Source organism: Prionailurus viverrinus, chromosome A3, assembly GCF_022837055.1.
Source record: "Prionailurus viverrinus isolate Anna chromosome A3, UM_Priviv_1.0, whole genome shotgun sequence".
In the NCBI taxonomy this organism is placed as follows: Eukaryota; Metazoa; Chordata; class Mammalia; order Carnivora; family Felidae; genus Prionailurus; species Prionailurus viverrinus.
In genome coordinates this window covers 105,746,498-105,768,760 of record NC_062563.1, presented here as the reverse complement: position 1 = coordinate 105,768,760, position 22,263 = coordinate 105,746,498, and the positions used below count along the sequence as shown (strand labels likewise).

The following is a 22,263-nucleotide window of genomic DNA, read 5'->3' as shown; positions in this document are numbered from 1 at the left end:
GTGATATATGTGATACTCGGGCTAGGAGGATGGTGAGACAGGTTTATTGGGAAGGTGAGAGGAGAGTCTTGGTTCTGGTGGGGCCAGGCTAAGAGCTAAGGGGGCCAGGAAAGAGCCAGAGAGTCACATCTGTCATCCCACCTGAGGCCTCTTCTCTCCGTAGTAGCTACATCCTGAGACATAAAACCTGTGAATCCAGTACCCAACCTGTTTCCTGTCGCAGGGCCACCTGTACAATCAGGTGACTTCTAACCTCTTGCCACACGTGCGTGTGCCTTGCTCTGTCCTTGTTCTCGTGCTCTGTGCCCTGTTCTGCCTTTGGGACTGGTGTCATGTGGCCGTGCCACTCCTACTCCTTATCCCAACCTTGGGAGCCTTCCTTACAGCCTCTTCCATGTTTTACCCATCCATCTAGTCCTGCTGACTCTGCCTGTCTTTCCCCTCAATCTCTTAGTGTGTTCCTTCAAATCTGTGAAAATATTTCTGTTCAGAGTAATAATGGGATCTTGTGAACAGATCCCTCATACAGGTTTTCTTTTTTCCAACGTTTTTTATTTATTTTTGGGACAGAGAGAGACAGAGCATGAACGGGGGAGGGGCAGAGAGAGAGGGAGACACAGAATCGGAAACAGGCTCCAGGCTCTGAGCCATCAGCCCAGAGCCTGATGCGGGGCTCAAACTCCCGGACCGGGAGATCGTGACCTGGCTGAAGTCGGATGCTTAACCGACTGCGCCACCCAGGCGCCCCAGGCTTCCTTTTCAATTGGTATCTGCTAGGATGAGATTCTACCTATCAGAAAGCCCTCGACCTGTTTGGATCATGTGCAGAGATACTTCAATCCAGCATATGCAGTTGTGTATAAGCAGGGTCCAGTGAATGAGATTTTATATTTGCTTTGGCTGCATTCCATAATTCTTCGGTTCCCTCTGTTTTTACGTTCAGATCGATCCCATGTTTCAGAAGACAGCAGCCTCATTCGATGAGTGCAGCACAGCGGGGGTATTTCTCTCGACCCTCCACTGCCATGACTACAGAAGTGAGCTGCTGTTTCCTTCCGATGTCCAGACTCTCTCCACTGAAGAACCCCTGGAGTTGCCAGATTTAGGTTGGGTAGAAATGACAGATTTAAAGGGTGAGTACACATAGTGCATCTCACCAGAGCATTTCAGTCATCAGAAAAGTTTCCGTACAGCCCTGGACTATAATAAGCCTGTCATTATGTTGCTTGGCTAAATTACCAGAAGGTGCCTCTGGAATACCAAATTAGGCATCCTTTTGGGAGAAACTAACTTCTCTTCCTCTCTGCAGCATGGAGTCTAAGAGTAGTAAGTAGCTGATGCCCACCTGGTCTATATGTGTCACATCCCTCGTGTGCCCCTGTCAGCAGCCAGCTTGCACAGTCACGTTTTAGAGCCCTGGGCTAAGCCTGGCCTGTCACAGTTTGGACTTGGGAAAGGAGCTTTAAAATAGGCTTTTGGTGAGCCAGGGAGGCCTTGTTCTTTTGTTACCAATTTAGGGGGTCCTGAGGAGAAGAGGGCATTGTGAATTATTTTCAGACTCCACTGTGGTGGTCTGAGAATGGGTCTGTCCTTTTGTTAACTCCTAATACTGGCTTGGAAAGGGTTTTATCCCCCCTCCCATCCTACCGTCCATACCTCTCTGAATCTTCTGAGAAATTGTGACAGCTGTGAGTGGGGGGATGGCAGGTGCGGGAATGTAGTAGCTACACTTGTGTGCAGTCTTTTTTATGTGTTGCATGAAATTGGTCCTCCCCCCCACCCCCCTGCCCCCAGGGCCACACAGATGTTACGGTGCCCATTTTCATCCTTTCTATTCTTGTATAAAGTTTTTTTTTTTCTTATTTTTGTTTTTTGCTTTGAGAGAGAGAGAGTGCACACGTGCACATGTGTGAGCAGGGGAGGGGCAGAGGGAGAGAAACTTAAGCAGGCTGCGCACCCAGCGTGGAGCCTGATGCAGGGCTTGATCTCATGAACTGTGAGATCATGACCTGAGCCAAAATCAAGAGTCAGACACTTAACCGACTGAGCCACCCAGGCGCCCCGATTCTCATCTAAAGTTTTCTAAGTACAGCTGTTTTGTGCTCATGATCTATTTCCAAGTTTATGCTCCCAACTGGGACTTTAATCTTGTGAGGTAACTAGTTTAGTTTGGGACTAAAATAAGTAGCATTGCATGATTGGTTATGCAGTTAGTACACTTTTTTTTTTTTTTTTTTTTTTTTTTGAGAGAGAGAGAGAGAGTGAGCACAAGCAGGGGAGGGGCAGAGCGAGCGAGGGAGACAGAAGATCGGAAGTGGACCCTGTGCTGACAGCAAAGAGCCCAACATAGAGCTCAAACTCCCGAGCTGCAAGGTCATGGCCTGTGCTGAAGTTGGACACTCAACTGACTGAGCCACCCAGTTGGTACACTTTTCAGGAAAGGTTTTATTTCCCAGCTATAGCATAGGGGCACAGAGTCCATTTCAGAGTCAAATGTCTGTGCTTCAGGTTTCTGCCCTAATGTTTCAGTAATTCTTGGAATGCCAATGTGGAGCCTGCTTCCAGTGTGGGTATGTCTTTGGAGCACCACCCTCTCCCTGGACAGAAGTCTGTGACCTGGAGCTTGGCCTCCAGCCAGCCTCTGCCACAGAACAAGAGGCAACTGAGCCTCCCATCTCCATCGTGCTGCTCTGGTCGTTCTGAGCAGGGAGGAGTGTGCTCCATCCACATTCTTTGCCATCGTCCCTCTTTGCCATCTTCTGTTCTCTCCAGCGCCCTTGCAACAGTGTGTGGAAGATTGCCAGATCTGCCCTTCCCTGGCCGGGTTCCAGTTCACTAAATGGGACAGCGAGGCACATAATGAGGTGAGTTCAACTTTTAGACTTCTAAGGGCTCTGGGCATTTGTCCAACTGCTCATGGTTTCAGTGAGATGGCCCAAGACAAGTCCTGCCCAGTGAGAACCAAAACTGTGGCATCATTTTTATTTGGCCAAGAGTATAGAAAATATTTCCCTTGGCACTTCTGTAAGGACTAAAACCTGGGGGCTAGGAATGGAGGGTGAGGCAGCCCTGTCATTCCTGGGTGTGCATTTTTTTAATTAGCTTTACCCTCTAACATGGTTAATTCCAGTCCTCTGGTCTCAGGCTGCTGTCAGGCTCAAGGAATTTCCTGCTCTTCAGGGTTGAGTCCCTTGGCACAGAGTTTCCTGAGAAATTGTCATGTGTAGAGCTTTCCTCTGTATATTTTTAGTATGGCCCCCTTTAGCCTACATACTACCACTTCCAGAATAAATGGTCTCCATGGAAAACAGTTTTCTCTAAACATGTAGTTAATGGATACAGATTCCTGTTTCATGTTTTACAAAATGTGCCTGATGACAATACAGCTTCATCCTGTGCTGCACAATATAAACTTCCTCAGCGCTTTACTATCGTGAGAACGTTGGCTCTGGGGAGGTGGGAGGAGAGGCTAGAAGCTCGAATTTTGGGATGAGAAAGGAGTCTGTTCCTCCATCGGTGGCTGGGGTGGCCGTGGGAACGGGGAGTACTAGAGAACCCTCTCTTTGTCCTCTCCAGTCCGTGTCTGCCCTGGTAGACAAGTTCAAGAAAAACGAACAGGTGTTTGACATCAACGCCGAGGTAGAGGAGGATGACTGCGGGGATTTTCCTGATGGGCCCATGGAGGACGACTTTGATGCGAACGACGAGCCTGAGCACAGCATGGCTGGGGACAATGCTGAGTTCAGGAGCTGGAAGGAACCCTGCCACACTCATAGCTGCCCGTAAGGCTCTCAGGGCCACAGATGTTCCCAGTGGAGTTTTCCATTTGTTCTTTCCCTGCTGAGACAGTCGAATTTCATCTCTGAGACTGGCTAGGCTGGCGTGCTGGCCATGTAGTCCACACAGGCTGAGCCGTTCTGACTCACGGAATCACACCTGCCTGTGAATTTGGCTCAGCAACTTAGTGGTTATAAAACTGACACTGTGGGAGTTTGTAAGGATAGAACTAAAATATGTAAAGTGCTGGAAAAAAGTACCCTGGATACAGGAGCTACTTCAGTGGTGGCTCTTGTTACATGTTTTGGTAGCACAGAGTGTGCTTGCTTTCTACACATGATGCATAGTCTGGCTTTTGGCTACATCACTGCATGTCAGTTATAGACACAAACAGGCTTATGTGCTGCTTACAGAAACAGTGGCCCCTGCCTCTTCAGGGTCAAGCAAAGAAGGGGGGCTGGGCAGTGTTCAGTTACCAGATAGGCAGACCAGGGATAAGCAAAGCAGGGGAAACTAAATAAGCAAATAAAACTGAGCATATTGGGCAGGAGGAATTAGCCTGTAGTAATTTAAATTTTTTATTACTCTAGTAGGCATAGAAGAAAATCAGAGCTTTCTGGGCCTTTTTATACGTACTGAAGAGATTAGTATTGTTTTAATTTTGAATATGGTTTGGAAGCATCATAATCACGTAGTACCAAGGGCCTCTAAAGGTCATGAATAGGCTTGGATGTGGGAGATTCCATAAGACTACAAACGAACAGTCCCTGTGCCTACAGCAGTTTTGTGTGCCTGTGACTGGGGACAGCTAAGCTGGTTTGCTATGGGGTAAAACCTTAGAAGTTGTTCTGTATAATTTGTCTGCTTATGTGGGAAATGATTTGATTGATAATGTCTCTTCAAATCGGAGTAGATAGTGATGGGCTAAACATTTAGCACCTCAAGGCAAAACTACCATCTAAGACCTTTGGCACCGTCCTTTCTTCTCCTGATTTGTACTATTATTATACTTGCAGTCTTGTCCCCGTTCCCATCCTATCTTCTACAAAGTGAGAAATGGTAGGCAGGTTGGTGGGATTAGCTCTTTTAATATCATTTTCAAATGTCAGAGAACAACTGTTACTTTTCCTGGCATCTGAGGAATTGATGGTAACAAAGGGCTTTAGTTACTTCCATTTTGGTATTTTGAATAAACGTCTCCATTTCTCTCCAGTTTCAAACAGAATGAAATCGTAGAGTCCATCCTACTGAGTGCATTAGGACCAGGGGGCTTAGGTTCTAGCCTAAGGTTTTGTCCGTCTTGAAATCCCTATCCTTGGCCTGGTGCTGTTCTTTCCCGAGAGCTCAGTCAATATTTAAACTGCACAGACTTGACTCTGTCATTGATAGATGTGAGATGTGGGGCAGAGGCAAGTGGCATCACCTTTTAGGGTCTTGTGTTCTCATCCATAAAATGAAGGGTTTGGACTAGATAATAATAACGTCTGAGCTCATGAGTGCTATATTATTCTGGCTTTGTGCCAGACCCATGCCAGGTGCCTTACCTGCATTAGCTCACATAATTTACATAGTGCAGAAAATGTCATTTCTTAAGCCTTACAACAACCTTATCATTAAGTCCTATTATCCCCACTTCACAGATGGGGGAACAGGCTCAGAGAAGTTAAATACTGGGATGGAGCTGGGTATCACTCAGCACCTTTGGCCAATTCTGGCTGCATGTAATGAACTTTGGATAGTAGGCTCCACCCCAGAGCATTTCACTGAGAGTCCCTGAAGCCAGGCTCTTCGTCACGTTTCCCAAACTTTTCCTGGGTGATTGTGCTGTGCACCCGTGATGACGACACTGTACTGGACTAAAAGGTCTTTAAGGGCTACTCTAGCTCAAGGTGGGTTATGGCAGTGCTGAATTATAAATTCCAGTGTTCTGTAGGATGCCCCATGTTATTGGTCCCTGGATGGCAACACTTGGACAACTGTGCACATCATCTGTTAACGAGGCCGGGACTGACAGAAGTGTTGTATGTCCAGCAGCATCTTGGGCGCATTCCCTCTTCCTGCAGCAGTGGGCCACGTGTGCTCTAGCCAATCTCTCTGTGTACAGGTGCTTGCTGTGGTTATAGACCTAGTCTATAGTCCGGGGCCCACCACAGCCCGCTCCACGCATGTAAGAATGAAGCATTTTGCTAAGTGCCGGGTGATGCGCTAGAAACCAACTGGGAGGAGACCTTTACCCTGCGGGTTAAAGTGTGATGTGCTGAACTGGTGTTGAATTGAAGGAGGAGCCCTGTGGTGGGGGAGCAGGTAAAGGAAGTAGTAGTTCCCCCAGAGGGGATTAGAGAAGTTTGATGGGGGTGGGGGGTAGGCCTTGAAAACTGGATAGACCATGAAGTAGGTTGGTTGTTGAGTCAGGGACTTAGGACCAGTTGGGTGCCTGCCACATAGTATTGTGTATCGTAAGATAAAATGGCTAGAGTTCAAGCCTCAAGGGCCTTAGCCCTGCCCTGGCCCACAGATTCTCAGGAGATGGGGGCCAAGCTCTTTATAGCTTTGCCTATAAGTTCCCAATAAATTCCCAGCATGACTGCCAAAACAGAACAGTATCTGTGAGAATTGAGCAGAGATTCTACTGAAGGCATCGTCTTTCTCCCTCCGGAGCTCACAATGTAGTACAGTTGTTATCAGTAACATGGGCATTCTACAGACTGGAAATGTGAATTTTTTTGAGCATATTCTTATTTTTAAAATTAGGTTTTAATTGCACAATAATTATACAAATCCAGTTTCCTAGTTTTTAAATAAATATTCTGTAGATACAGGTGAAGTCCCCTGTTAAAACTTTTTAACCTTATTCCATAAGGTTTGATGTAAAGAGGATTTGTGTATATGGATCGCACAGTATGGATGAAAAACCCCTTGGTGCCTGAAGTTTCCTTGTCACCTTTACCTTTAGAGGGCAGTATAGCAGCGCTAACATACTTTCTGATGTGTCAGGGGCCTTTAGGAGAAAGCTACCTCGCACATTCTAATACCTTGTAGAAAGGTTGAAAAATCAACCCAAAACTGCCATGCTGGACTGGCCAGTTAGACTTCACACACAGCAAAGAATAAAGCTAAAATGGCTTAACGGATTACAAGTGCCCCTCCCCCACCCCGATCATTTGGGGGACAAATTAGAATAACATCTTTTCACTTTTGGTAGACATTACACTAGTGTTATTGGAGCCCTCACTTTTGGAAGGATGGTGAAGAAAGAATGAGAGATTATCATCTTGTGTGGTGGGAAATCTTCCATATAGAAAGATCTTGAAGCTGATTCAGAGAATTGTGTCCAACTCCCAGCTCTGGCATTTTATTAACTGTGCAGTCCAACTTTCTCTCTGCCACTTTTCTTGTCTCTCAAGTGGGTAAACTTGCATTTTATGAAGCACTTTAAAACCTCTTTGTATAGCTATGATCATATTGTTATAAAATTAAGAGAAGCAAAAGCACTTTGACTAAGTAAAAACTAAAGGATTTTTAACGATGAAGTATTTATATTGAACTAACTCTTAGAAATCCTGCCCATCTGTGAAAACTGAGTAGGTAGTCTTCAGTTGCCTCACATGCTGCTTTACGTGTAAATGCATGATTGTGTTATATATATTGACATGTACATGGTTGTACATGTAAAAATGTGATTTCATGTGTGTTACAGGGAAGAAATGATTCCCCTTGGGGATGGAGACATTAGGACCATGTGCCCCCTTCTGTCCATGAAACCTGGAGAATATTCCTATTTTAGTCCCCGTACCATGTCGATGTGGGCTGGCCCGGATCACTGGCGCTTTAGACCCCGACTCAAACGTATGTACTTCTAGATGGAACTTGAACACATAGTGTCAGTGACCATCCAGCATATGTGGGAATGACCACAAGCTTACAAGGCAGGACTCTAGAACTCTGAAGGGCTTGCCAGCGTTATATGTTTTGCATTCTATCTTTGAATGGAAGGGATTAATCAGCATATTTTTTATTGTGTTTTGTTAGCAAGACCACAAATTACCAGTTGATGAAATAGGTATGTGGTTTGCCTTTCCTAATGCCATTATGTTGTTCAGATAAAACTGGTATTTTGCCATTGATAAGGATCTTGCAGAATGGGTAAATATTGTCCACAGAGGTGAACAGTATTGATGTCTGTGTTCATTTCTGCAGATGATGCTGCCTCCAAATCAGAAAACAAAAAGAAGAATACAAAGAAAGATTTTGAAATTGACTTTGATGATGATATTGACTTTGACATACATTTTCGAAAAACAAAGGTTTGTGCTAGATTTATTAGCATATGTGCTTTCTTTTTTTTTTTTTTTTTATTTAAAAAAAAATTTTTTTTTAACGTTTACTTATTTTTGAGACAGAGACAGAGCATGAACAGGGGAGGGTCAGAGAGAGGGAGACACAGAATCTGAAACAGGCTCCAGGCTCTGAGCTGTCAGCACAGAGTCTGACACGGGGCTTGAACTTACGGACTGCGAGATCATGACCTGAGCCAAAGTCGGCCGCTTAACCGACTGAGCCACCCAGGCGCCCCTAGCGTATGTGCTTTCTTAAATTACGCTTTTTACTCTTCTTTCTTTTCAGATGTGATTTTTTTTTTTTTTTTTTTTTTTTTAGTATTTATTTATTTTGAGAGAGACAGAAACAGAACGCGAGTGGGTTAGGGGCAGAGAGAGAGGGAGACACAGAATCCAAAGCAGGCTCCAGCTCCAAACTGTCACCACGGAGCTCAACGTGGGGCTTGAACTCATGGGCTGTGAGATCATGGCCTGAGCCGAAGTCAGATGCTCAACCAACTGAGCCACCCAGGCACCCCTAGATGTGATTTTTGTTTTAAGTTTATTTATTATTTTGAGAGAGCACGAGTGTATGTGAGCAAGAGAAGGGCAGAGAGAGAGAGAGAGAGAGAGAGAGAGAGAATCCCAAGCAGGCTCTGTGCTGTCAGCATGAAGCCCAATGCAGCACTCACACTCACAAGTGGCGACATCCTGACTTGAGCCGAAATCAAGAGTTGGACGCTTAACCAACAGCCACCCAGATGCCCCACAGATGTGATTTTTTAAACAATTAATTACAAATATAAGTTTTAGAGTAAATAGATGGTTTCATTCTCCCTCAGTCTCTAGAGGAATTGAGAAAAAACCCCGAACTCAGTGACAGATAGAATCAGGTTTAGAATATGAATAATGTCTAGCAAAATCACTCTTTCACATGGAACTGGGAATTCTGACAGTAGACTAGTGCTGCCCAAATCCTTTCCAAGCTCCTTAAAAAATACATATATATATGTTTTGAACATTCTTATTAAAGATGCCTAAAAACTTTTTTTTTTTTTTTTTTTTAATAGGCTGCTACTATTCTGACCAAATCCACTTTGGAGAATCAGAATTGGAGAGCTACCACTCTTCCTACGGATTTCCTCTATGAGACTGATAATCTTGTCCAGCTGCATCTCAAACCAGGAACCAGGGTAAGACCAGGATAAGACTGTTCCTTGGTTCGTTCAGGCTGCTGCTGTTGTCTAACCTGCTGATAGCATCAGAGGTATCGGATGATGGGTAGTGTGACTGTCAGACAGTGCCTTTAAGGAAAAGGAGAGAGCGAGAGGAGAGATGTGTGTTAGCCCAGGGCAGTTACTGGAAGACGCAGTGGGTATAGCAGAGCTGAAGGGAAAGCTTATGGGATAGATACACACCAAAGATTTGAAATACATCAGTTGGTTAGACCTCCGGATGGACATTGAGCCCTACACGCTGAAATGCTAGGGCGATAAACAATCTTTTGTTGAGGTTCTTACAAGATGTTAGTTATTGCTTGATTCTCTACTTTCTCGTTGAGGTGGTGGATTCACTAGGCAGATGCTGTCCCCAGCCCACGTTGCCTTCCTCATGGTCAGGGTGTGGACGGGGTGTAGACTGTGACATGAGGGGTGATGTAGGTGCCAGTGTCTGACTGTGCAGTCCTCAGGGAGTTCTCCAGTGCTGCGCAACCTTCCTGGCTCCTCTGTTAAGATGAGCACTCCAGACCACTTGGTGCTGTACCTAGTCGCCGTTCGCTTCATCTGCCTGTGGTTCTTCTGGTGATGCTGGTAGCAAGCGCGTGTCACTGTTGCCAGGGTAACCAGTCAGTGGTTCAAGCTATGTTTCATTTATCTAGACCCCGTTCATTTGCATTCCTGGTGGTTCTAGTCTTGTGGCATCATATACACAAACTGTCTTCAGTTTCCTCTTCCTTATTTTGCCTCTTTCTGTACAAGACCGTAATGATATGTATACAGCTCCCCCAAATCACTGATATCTCACATTGTGTTTTTTTGTAAACCAACAGTAATTTATTTTCCTTTTTAATCAATACTGTTTATTTAATAGAAATACTCTTAAAATTGCAGAAAGAGATACAAAACCGCAGTACAAGAAAGTATGGCTATGGTCAGTATTGGTAAGATGCTAGCCCCCTCGTTCTGATCAGAAAGTGGAACCCTGTGGCGGAAGAGCAGGATGGTAGGACCCTTCTCAAACCTTGCCCAGCCTGGAGCTGCTCTCTGCGGCCACAAGCCACCCCCTTTTCCCTCAAGCCCTTATTGTGAACATTTGAAGATTGTGGCCTTCGGTGGGAATTTGCATATTCAGATGTTAAGGTGGTAGAACAAAGTCATTGAGACATTGCATTCCAGGGGGTGGTTTTTTGTTTTTTGTTTTATGATTGTCTCTTATAGAAGAAAGAACTTTTGCTTCTGACTGTCCATGGGAACAAATTCACTGTGTGTGGTAGGGCAGCCAGGCAGCAGGAGCTGGAGATCCCTGACCTTCCCAGCAGAGCTACACTGGGAAAATGACTGTTAAGCTCTGGAAACCCTGGAAATTAGATGCTGGATTAATAAGCACTGTTTGGTTAGAGACTATACAGATCAACCACCCATCCAGTTTAATATCTTGCAAGGGGATTCTAATAGCAACCGCTGTCATGTTCCCTTCCTGAAACACTTTTTGTAGACTATGGACAATTTAGAGTGTGCCTCGAGGAGAGTATCCTAAATGGAGAGAGATTTAGAAATAGGGTTATAGGAGGAACAGTGGAAGAAAGTAGACAATAAATGCCTATTGTTGAATATCATTTTTGGATTTGTATTATAAAAACATTGTGAAGGGTTTTTTTTGGCTGCTTTTGGGTATAGGGTTGTATTAAAATATTCAGTATGCTTTGTAAACTACATACCTTCAGCCTCATGTCCTTCTCCCCAGAGAAACCCCTCAGGCAAAAATCACTGGTCTAACGATCAGCAAATATCTGAAGGGCTGTAGTCACAGGCATTCCCAAAGGAGGAGGCAGACTTGTTCTCTGAGGCTCTCTCTGGAAGGCAGAACAAGGACCCTGTGTGTAACAACAGGGAAAAAAGCTGGATGTTTCTTCTTATGATTGTCCCAGAAATGAGACAGGCTGCCTGTGAATTAAAATTGTGAATGGGTTTTCTCAATTGCTCGAGTGGCAACCAAGTTGACTTCTTTTCAAATAGCTTTAGGCAGTTTTGTTTTTAATGAAGAAACCCTTTCCAATAAAGTTGTGCACAGACCTAATTGCACACCAGCTCTCTGGTTTATTTGGGTTGGATGGAGTCTCCAAGCCCTGCTACCCCAGGGCTTGCTCTAGAACGGAGCTGTGCAGTTGAAGTTGTCAGGATTAAGATGACTTTTCAGGGCTCTTAGAACTCTAAAATTCTATAATTCTATTTTTATATATATATATATATATATATATATTTTTTTTTTTTTTTTTTTTACATTTTTATTGTTGAGAGACAGAGAGAGACAGAGTATGAGCAGGGAAGGGGCAGAGAGAGAGGGAGACACAGAATCTGAAGCAAGTTCCAGGCTCTGGGCTGTCAGCACAGAGCCCGACGTGGGGCTCGAACTCACGAACCGTGAGATCATGACCTGAGATGAAGTCAGACGCTTAACTGGCTAAGCCACCTAGGCACCCCTAAAATTCTATAATTCTAGGAGATTGATCATAAGAACTAAGGTTATTGCCCATCTTAGTTTAGAGATGCTTTCCTAGAAATTGCTTTCTACTGTTATTCTTTCCTTCATTCTAGTTACTTAAGATGGCCCAAGGCCAGAGGGCAGAAACTGAACATTATGAAGAAATTGGAGACTATGATTACAACAACCCTAACGACACCTCCAACTTTTGCCCTGGATTACAGGTAAAGGAGAGAAGAGCTCTGTCCTCTCTTCTGAGCGGAAGAGCCTTCTTTCCTATATGGTAGAAAGCTGCAGGAAATTCTAAATGAGGTGGGGAGTTTGTGGCTGCCTGCCCTGCCCCAGGCATCAGGGAATGAGCAAAGCTGAGGAAACAGCCAACACCTTGGCCTGCTTTGCCGCCAGTCCTACATGCGGAAACGAATGATCATACTCCAATAAACCAGTCAATATCTTTAGCCTGTGCAAAGCACTTATCTTGGCTATTTGGGGATTTCAAAGGAAAATACTCTTCCTGCTCTGAGGAGCTAGTATTTCGGCTAGGGAGACAGAGCACATAGACATGTGAAGATGGTGTGATCTGATAGGCAAAAAGTCTATGGGGTAGATTCAGGAGACCAGGCTTCTAGCTCTGATTTTGGTTCTTACATTGCAAACTTATACAAGCTACTCCCCAAATTTAGATCTAGGTTTAGGCTAAATAATCTCAGTATTCCTATTGTGAGTCCACTAATGAGATAGCAAATGTAAATAACAGAAAGGGGGAAAATATTAAGCCTCATCTGTGTCCCTGTAGGGAGAGGGACAAGAACTGCAGAATAGTTTGTTCACCTTACCACCTTACGTGGAGAATTGTGTTGTTACATTTTAGTGAAAATCCAGACCTCTTGAGTGCTTCTCAAACTTTCCGGGTGTTTAAGAATCACCCTAAAAAAGAATCACTGCTAAAAACAAGTCCTGGGTCCCAGCCCAGAGATCTGATCCATTCCTGCTAGCCTTGGTCCAAGAATGAATTTTTCATGGCTCCCGGACAGGAATCCTGTGGCCGGCTGGAGACCCCTGGCGACTCTTGTGCTCACATTGGGTGAGGGATGTGGGTCAGATCTCCAGTGTTTCAAGAATGCTTTCTATAAAATGAAATCTTAAGTTGGCCTGAAGCCAAAGGTGATACTGGCAGTTGTGATTATTGAATTCCTTTTAACTTGCTCTAGAAGTCTTAGTTAACAGAAGCTTTCCTCTTAGGGTTTATGTATAACAGGAAGATAAGTAGAGGCACCTAGAAGTCCATCGTAGGCTTGACTCACACAATGAACTCTCAGGTGCTCTGCTCTTGATGTGTAAATACAGTCTTTTTCAAGGATACTTCTAAGCGTCTCAGACTTAGCCTCTCAGCTTCTGCCAAACTTGAAGAACTGTTTTCTTGTCCAGGCTGCTGACAGTGATTATGAAGAGTCGGATGATTTATTTGTGGGACCAGTTGGGACCTTTGACCTTACATCTTGCCATCCACCTAAAACAACACAAGAGAATGATGATATCCCTGAAGTCCAAGGATTGGACATCACCACTTATGGGGAGTCGAATCTGGTAGCTGAACCTCAGAAGGTAGAGGTGAAAGCTGAGAATTATATTGTTTGCCTGAGATCTGTTTAATTTGCCTCCTATATGAGAGTCATATTGGTCTGGGCTTGATTTTTTTTTTTCCCCTCCATTTTAAGTCGTTGCTCTCTAAGTGGCTGACTCTTAAGTAGGGCTGTGTTGGGAATGAGCTGATGCTAATTAAGTATGTGTAGAACTAGTCATCTCTCCAGAGATTGTGATAAACCATATAACTAGGAGCAAAGTGGTAAAGTATGTGAATGAAGGCTGCAGGCAGGGAAAATCGGTTTCTGTGCTGATTGCGTGAGGCTAGCTATTTGTCTCTGGAAAATCTTGGCCAGATTCAATTTGTATTAAATTATCATGCATTAAGCATCTGTCCCATACCAAGTGACAGGCTTGGTGATTTCATATATATTTGATTGACCTATGTCTCTTTCCAGGTTAGTCTTAATGTAGATTATACTTGATCAACAAGAAATAAGATTAAAGGAAGGGACTCTATTTTGGTATATCCAAAGGAAGTTCTAGAACTCCTTGGATTAAACCAAACTAGATTCTTTTTTTTTTTTTTTTTTAATTTTTTTTTTTTTTTTTAACGTTTATTTATTTTTGGGACAGAGAGAGACAGAGCATGAACGGGGGAGGGTCAGAGAGAGGGAGACACAAAATCCGAAACAGGCTCCAGGCTCTGAGCTGTCAGCCCAGAGCCCGACGTGGGGCTCGAACTCACGGACCGCGAGATCGTGACCTGAGCCGAAGTCGGTCGCCCAACCGACTGAGCCACCCAGGCGCCCCAAACCAAACTAGATTCTTTATTTGAACTCTAGACTTTTGATTTTACAATGGGTTGATGGTAAATGTTTTTTTTTTTATTTTACTTAGTTTTACTTGGTTATATATCTATTGCAGGTAAATAAAATTGAAATTCATTATGCCAAGACTGCCAAAAAGATGGACATGAAGAAATTGAAGCAAAGCATGTGGAGTTTGCTGACAGAGTTCTCCAAGCATGCAGACGCGGAGGTAACATGTTCTGCTTACTCTCTAGGTGCCCGGCATGTGGGAGGGGAATAGCTCATGGTTAAGGCTCTAAGATCAATGGCGTGAATTCAGAAAGCATTCATTCAGAAATACAAAGAAACTTCACACCTTCTGAAAGAGAAATGAACCAAGTATATGAACATGCAAGTCACACGAAAGGCGATGCAGATGGTACACTAGTGCACGTGACATTATTCAGCCTTGCTGGTAATCAAAAAATACAGATGAAAGCATTTTAGGCTCCTTTAAAATAGCAACTTTAGCAGTTAAACAATTTTTTCAGTACAGAGTTGAGGAAAAGCTTGGAGCACTTACTCACTGCTGGTGCAATTTAAGTTGATAAATGACCCTTTTGGAAAGCAAATTCTAACATCTCAGATGCCATAAAATGTTTAAGCCCTTTGATCTAATACTTCTTAATTTGAGAAATATAATCAAAGTAGGAAAATAGTAAAAAACAATTTTGTCAAATTGTCTCTTTCTCCTTCAGAACAAGGTGAAACCTTGACTGACTCTTTCCAACTAAATGGAACTCTCAGTTAACCAGAATCCTTCCATCCTCTCTATTGGACCGCTAATGCTCAGGCAATGTTCTGAGCTTTCCAAACCCAACCCGTTCTCCTATACCTTCTCCTGTTGGCTGAGAAGTGAAAATCAGGCTTTGACTGAGGACGCTGAGTTGTGTAGTCCTACATATCAGCTAAGGCTCCAATCATATGCCTAAAACTGAATAGGATGCAAATGTAAGGGAAATGCGCTTTTTACAAAGTAGAAAAGAGGTGGGGTGCCTGGGTAGCTCAGTCAGTTAAGTGTCCGACTTTGGCTCAGGTTATGATCTCACAGCTTATGAGTTTGAGCCCCGCGTCAGGCTCTGTGATGACAGTTCAGTGACCAGAGCCTACTTTGGATTCTGTGTCTCCCTCTTTCTCTGCCCCTCTCCCGCTCACACTCTGTCTCTGTCTCTCTCTCAAAAATAAATAATAAAACATCTTAAAAAATTAAAAATAAAAAAAAAGTAACAAAGGGGTTCTATGTAAACTTTGAGTTTATTTATATATTTATTTTGAAGATTTGTTTATTTTTTAAAAGTTTTTTTTTGTTTGTTTTTTTGGTTTTTTTTGGTTTTTTTTTTAGCGTTTATTTATTTTTGAAAGAGAGAGACAGAGAACAAGCTGGGAAGGGGCAGAGAGAGACACACACAAGAAGCAGGCTCCAGGCTGTGAACTGTCAGCACAGAGCCTGCTGCGGGGCTGGAACTCACAGAGATCATGACCTGAGCCAAAGTCGGATGCTTAACTGATTGAGCCACCCAGAAGCCCCTAAAGATTTATTTTATTTTATTTTTATTTATTTTTCTTTTTTCAACGTTTTTATTTATTTTTGGGACAGAGAGAGACAGAGCATGAACGGGGGAGGGGCAGAGAGAGAGGGAGACACAGACTCGGAAACAGGCTCCAGGCTCCGAGCCATCAGCCCAGAGCCTGACGCGGGGCTCGAACTCACAGATGGCGAGATCGTGACCTGGCTGAAGTCGGACGCTCAACCGACTGCGCCACCCAGGCGCCCCAGATTTATTTTATTTTTAGAGAGACAGCATGTGACCAGGGACGGGGGGTGGGGGGAAGGAGGGAGAAGGAGAGAGGGAGGGAGGGAGAGAGGGAATATCTTAAGCAGGCTCCATGCTCAGCACAGAGCCCGATGTGGCGCTTGATCCCACAACCCTGGGATCATGACCTGAGCCAAAATTGAGTTGGACACTCAACTGACTGCGCCACTCAGGCACCCCAAACTTTGAATTTAAACAACTTAGAATACCCTCTACTCCAGGGATTATGGTTAACTAAGAATTTATTCTTTTTTAAAAAGTCTTTTATCACGAAAATACTCAAACATATTAGTAGAGAGAGAATAGTATAGTGAACACCTACTTCTGATAACTATAACTGTTTTATGTATACTGTCATCCATCCTGTCCTGCCTCCCCATCCCACCCACCATGTACACATTCTGAATTATTGTAACACAAATACGAGACATGACATCCTTTGATAACTGCTTGTCGTATGGATTATGGATTCTGTGCTGCCCTTGGCTGCGTTAGGCCAGTTGAAACTATAAATGATCATGGCTTTTGTTGGTTTGTATTTTTTTTCCTCAGAGAAAACTAGAAGACTTTTTGCAGTTTTTCCTTTACTGGGATTACATTGACATTGACATCAACATTTACCATCACTTGGTAGTCAGTGTCCTGGTGCAGGGCTAAGGAATGGAGTCCCCTTATGGGTCCCTTTTCTTTAAGATGTAACTTAGAAAATGTGGTTTCATTCAGATGTAGACTTTTTGGAGATACAATCTTTAGGTTTATGTTGCTTTCTCGAAAGTGAACTGGTCCTACATATCGGAGTTGTTAATATCCTTCTTCTGTTAGACAAACCACAGTGAAACTGGAAAAGAAGGGGACATGGGAAAGGTGGCTGATGAGAAGATGCTCAGCCGGCTCACAAAGGACCTGCAGAAGAGGTGCGTGCCAGTGACCGCAGGGCTGACGGACCCTTTGCACACGCTCTGCTCTTTTAATACTTGGGGCAGTTTTTCTGTGTCTTCTTTGCATTGTGAAATGAGTTAATAGAGACCAACTTTTAAAAAGGCATTTTTCTGCACCATTGGCTGGAATGGGACAAGTGATATTTTATTTCCAAATGAGAAACTAGAAGAACCTGCTTATAAAATGCATCTGAAATATTTCTTTGTTTCTTCTTAGTTTGTTCACTGGACATGTGTATTCATACTTGATGAAAGAGCCTTTGTTCCTAGAACTGCAGTGACCCAGCTAAATACTTGCCTCTTTGTTTTATAGCTTGCCTCCCCTCATGGCTCAGAACCTCTCTATACCTCTGGCCTTTGCCTGTCTCCTACATTTAGCCAATGAAAAGGTAGGTAAATCTGGTAAGCGTGGGAGTATTCTTTGTTCATAGCAACCTGTTTGAGCTCTTAATTAGATCTCTCACGGGCAACCTCATAGGACATCTTAAATACAGTGACTTATGCAGTACTTCCAACCCAGAGGATTAACCATGCACTTAGAAGTAACTTAGAAAAAGGCCACTGGGTGTGATTAGCAATGAAAATAATGAGGAAGACCCAACTGGGGAAATTTTTAGGTGCTGAATTGTGATCTGTCAGTTCCCAACTTTAAAACATAAAGTGCTTTTGTATTTTTGGGTGTCGGAGGCTTTAAAGGGCAAATCCTGCCGGTGCCAAAGTCAAGACACATGGAGATGTGGTGGAGGACGGAGGGCCAGGTGAGGATGAAAGGAAAATTGATGCAGGGAGAGGATAGTGAGACATGGAGGCCATGGCCAGCAGGGCTGCACCACCAACAATGCCAGGCTCCGCAGTGTGCCACGGCAGCCAGCAGAACTGAGCAGCTGTGGCACAGTCACCAGAAGAGCGGGCAGGGACCCATCTTCCCAAGAGTGTGGTGGCAGCTACCCAGGACGCAGCCCGGTGAGGCAGCCAGCAACAAGCCCCAACAAGTGGCACTGCGTGAGGCTTTGTACCCTTTGTATCCTTTCGTGTCCTTAGGCAGCTGGTCCCTCACGTAGACTTTGGCTCTTGAAGTAGAGCATCACTAGGGCTGGGCATGTCTCGCTGCTACCGTGCACCACAGCTGTGGATTCTAACCTCCTCCAAGACCGGAACCCTGCCCCAGAGCCGAGAGTGTGGCGCCTGTCTGAACACTGAAGAGTGGTTTGAGAGGATTGATAAGATTGCACTGGAATGCCAACAAAAATGGGGTGCTGCAGAAGCACCCAGGATTTCCTGTGTGCCAGTGCCTGACCTCTGGCCTCGTAATTAAAATGACGCAATGATGATCGGCTGTTTCGCGGCTCTGGGCTTGCTTGGACCGACTGCTGGGCCCGAAGGCGAGAGGTTCCCTTGCAGGATGACCCGTGTAGGATAGCCTTCAGCCTATCCACGCGGACCTCCCACTGGGAGTCAGGGACCAACCACTTTTTCTCTTTCGAAGGTCATGACCTCACTGAAGAAGAAGAACGTGTCCATTTGGCAGAAGCTAGTTTTGAGGCTGGGCGGGGAAGAGATGTGGAAGAGCCAGTGAGCCAGGATAGGTGCTGCGCGTGTGCACCTACGGTGCTGACTGTTGGGCCCGGGCGTTCACTACTGAGGCATGAACAGAGCAACCCAGCTTAGCTTCTGACGGGAAGAGCTTATACATTAGAGCCACCGTGGTTGATTGTTGACCCAGGAACATTGAACTCACATGGCTGCTGGGTGAAAGGTAGTAAGCAGCAGTGGCTGACTGGAGAGATCATGTGCCCTGTTCAGAAGTCCTGAAGACAAGGCTAGGGGACACACAGCCCCATCCGTGGTTGTGGGAGATGGCAGTGAGAATGGCTCCGTGTGATTCTTGACATGTTCCAACTTATCCAATGTCAGAAGCAAACTACATGAAGAAAGAATAACTAGGAGGAAAAAAAAACCAAAAAGATATTATCATCCTGACAAGAAATCCACAAATGGCTCTGAGGAGGATTCCCCATCTGAAGAGGAGGGCACACAAGCCATCCATCTGTCTGACATTCAGAAGTGTGACTGTAAAGCTGTTCTGGGGGAGGCCTGGAACCTCACACCATCTTTACGGACGTAGGTGCTGGTGAACTCTCCCTCTGGGTGTGTTCTCCTAGCACACACAGGCTCCTAAAGCACAGGGTGCCTCCAAAGCTCAGAAACCCTCATCTTGAGTCCAAATGAAGAATGTTACTGATTTCACTCAATTGTGCCAGTCTGAGAATCGGTGGTGCCCTGAGCTGTGTGTCTCTGCAGAAGCCTGCCTCTTCCCAGTGAGAGAGCGGCTGTATGATCTACACTCGGTTCCCAAATAGACCGGGCCGAGGAAACCCTGCTAAAAAGCATCGGTGATTTTGTGGCCTCACTGAGGCACATAATGCTCTGGCTCCAGCACTGCGCTGCTTCCCCCAACACTAGGGCCGGGATTGTTGTGCTGTGATCGAGTGTGTCTTTAGGGGCCCAGAGTGCTCAGCATTTAAAGGATGGGGAGATGGCACCAGACCAGAAACCCTTGGGCTAAGCGCTGAGGGAGGCCATTGCTGGGTCTTGGCTTTGGGCTGTTTGAGAAGATTTGACTGTAACATTGACCCTGTCAGTTACCATGATAGTCTGTAGGGGTGTGTGGTAACTCAGTTTAGAACCACCAAGAGAAATTTCACAACGCCTAATACCAGAACATGACTCTCTTGTGGCCTTCTTTCTCCCTGTCTTTCACTCCCATCTGGACTCTTCATCAGCCACTCTGGGAATGAGCTCCCCTGAGAAGTGCGACGGGGCTTGGGGTGCAGTGGTGGACGCTGGGTCTCCTCTACCTCTGTGGGCCTGAGTGCCAATATGGTGTGACTGATTAGCCAAACCTGAACCGCTTCTGGAACCTGAGTCGTAGAAGTCACACTTCAGGGGGGTATGATTTCAGCTTTCCATCGTTAGCAGTACAGGAAGGTGCACCAGAAAGGGTGGTGTGGTTGCTGAGTGCCAGCACATCGTGCCTGCCTCCAGTGCCAAGTGAGGGGAGGTATGCTTATGGTGAGCTTAGGCAAGACAGGCCTCTGACAATTGTTTGGTCCTAAAGGAAACAAGTGCCTGGGATTGGTGGGGAATTCATGGGGTGGGAGAGTGGGGGTGTTAGGTGGGAGAAGAGCTGAGAGGTAGGGAAAGGCCTGAGCAGATGGAGCGAGGGGGCTGTCACGGCCGTCCTCAGGGATGAGGTTATGGGGCAGGGAGGGGGAGGGCCTGGACAAGGCCACACATGGACAGGGTTAACAAGCATGTGTTGTGTCTCCTGGTGGCTTCCCATCCGCTTTTCGTTCCTTCCAGAGCAAATAGCTTAGCTCTTGGGCCCGTTACAGAGAGAGGTTGTTGCAGGAACCAGCACCAGGAAGTCTTTCTTTTTGCCTTTTTTCCCCCTGCAGTTGGCAAGGATTTGCAATTAGCTTTATTATGCAAATGATATTTGCTATAACATAATTTTCTTACAATCATGGGACTAAGTTCATTCTTTGTAGTCACCACCCTGTTACCTTGATTAGAATCTGTTCATGTGTTTGATCTTCCTTCAGAATCTAAAGCTGGAAGGAACTGAGGACCTTTCCGACATTCTTGTGAGGCAAGGGGATTGAGTTTGCCCGAGAAGAGTTGGCAGAAAGGGGCTCATCGCTTCTTCGGTGACCAGGACGTCCCCACTCTGGGTGCTGCAAGTGCGGCAGGCCTGTGGCAAGGCTGTAGCCCACTACCAAAGTGCCGGGTTTTTTATCTGTTGCTCTTCCCTTCTCTTCCTCACGGTCTGGGAACCAGCACCCTGAAGCTCTTTGATTAAAGTTTCCTGCCCTGTGGTGACCACAGGGAGGAGATGGTGAGGGCACTGTTCTTGATTATGAAAACCTATATCCGTGTTTTGAATTCATGTCTAGTTTTTGCCTCCTCAGTTGATCTTTGTTTTTTTCCACACTTTTCTGGAAAATTATTTCCCAGTAGGCACTGGTTGTCTTTAAACAGCTGTCTAAGCCATGTACATAAAATACATCGTCTGTGCACTTACAAATGTATATATGTTATGTCTGCTTAAATAAAATCATTCTGAATCATATGCTTGACAAAATATTTGACTATCTTCTAGTTAAGTTTTAGAGCTGGTGCTTTCCCTTAAGGGGGTTGCAGTCTTGTTAGCTTGATGAGGTACCTGTGTGTCAGTAAAGGCAGGAAACACTTAAGGGCTGAGAAGATTGGTCTTGTAACAGTAGAGGAGAAAGAAACCACTGGCTGGAGGTTCAGATTTCCAGATTGGGTCCATTGGGCCTATGAATTCTGCTGGAGGGTGATGGTGGTAAAAATTGCTAACCTTTGTTAAGCGGCTACCTCCCGTGGATTACTTCACTCAGCCTTCTTAGCATCTCTGTGAGGAACATAGTTTCATCACTCACATCTTACAGAGGAGAAATAGGTACTTGAAGGTAAAGGAACCTGCCTAAGGGCAGACAGCTGTCAGAGACTGATCTTGAACTAATGTGCTTCTTAGAGTCTGTTCTTAGCCACTGGTACTATCTGCTGCTCAGATCACAGGCTCTGCCTGTAGACATTGATCCAAGTAATTCTCTCCTTGGCAGGTCCTCCGTCTATCAGAGCACCCTGTCACCACTCACTGGGTAAATAGAGATCTTGGATGTTAGATCAGAAGCAGTGAGGTATTTGATTGGCAATAGCTCTTGATAATAAAGAACTTATTTCTAAGCCAAAAACCACACAAAACACACCCCAGAACGTGCTTCCCAAATCGTGTCCAAAAAATGTTACCTGTTCTGCCACATTGAGAGGGTAGACTTGTGAACATGCGTTAGAGGAAAAGGCAGTGATGCTGAGTGAGGATCCCTGTCCTGCTGGGGCTGAAGCCCCCCACGCCTTTCCCCTGCCAGGTGAGCGCTGCCTCTCCTGCTCTGCTCTTACTTCTGGGAGTGCAACCAGCCAAGCCCGTACACTCCTCTCTAGTCCTGTTTCCCAGGGATGATTCTGTTCAGTAAAGCAAGGAAGAGCCTGTGTTTGTTCATCTGCACATCAGGTGTACCACATGCACTGCTCATAGCTGACTAGAGAAGCAAAGTGCTCCTCTGGGCTCCAGTCACCAAGCTGCCTCGGATTCTTCCAACAGTGCTGAGTTCACATTTTATTCTTTTTGATAAAAATGATTTATGACATGGGGTGCCTGGGTGGCTCAGCGTCCTACTTTGGCTCAGGTCATGGT

General features: G+C 45.1%; 1 protein-coding gene across 3 annotated transcripts in view; it reads left to right on the top strand.

The window, feature by feature from the left end:
• The window catches only part of NCAPH (non-SMC condensin I complex subunit H), a 42,181-nt gene extending 21,060 nt beyond the window's left edge, over nucleotides 1–21,121 (top strand). For all 3 annotated transcript variants that reach the window (XM_047853155.1, XM_047853152.1, XM_047853153.1), the window contains exons 7-18: nucleotides 944–1,133; nucleotides 2,773–2,864; nucleotides 3,577–3,782; nucleotides 7,475–7,623; nucleotides 7,975–8,081; nucleotides 9,164–9,286; nucleotides 11,909–12,019; nucleotides 13,224–13,400; nucleotides 14,307–14,420; nucleotides 16,867–16,958; nucleotides 17,296–17,371; nucleotides 20,588–21,121. In XM_047853155.1, the coding sequence (XP_047709111.1) occupies nucleotides 944–1,133; nucleotides 2,773–2,864; nucleotides 3,577–3,782; nucleotides 7,475–7,623; nucleotides 7,975–8,081; nucleotides 9,164–9,286; nucleotides 11,909–12,019; nucleotides 13,224–13,400; nucleotides 14,307–14,420; nucleotides 16,867–16,958; nucleotides 17,296–17,371; nucleotides 20,588–20,647 (1,497 nt within the window). In that variant the 3' untranslated portion in view covers nucleotides 20,648–21,121. The remainder of the gene's footprint in view (nucleotides 1–943; nucleotides 1,134–2,772; nucleotides 2,865–3,576; nucleotides 3,783–7,474; nucleotides 7,624–7,974; nucleotides 8,082–9,163; nucleotides 9,287–11,908; nucleotides 12,020–13,223; nucleotides 13,401–14,306; nucleotides 14,421–16,866; nucleotides 16,959–17,295; nucleotides 17,372–20,587) is intronic.
• Nucleotides 21,122–22,263: the final 1,142 nt, after the last annotated feature.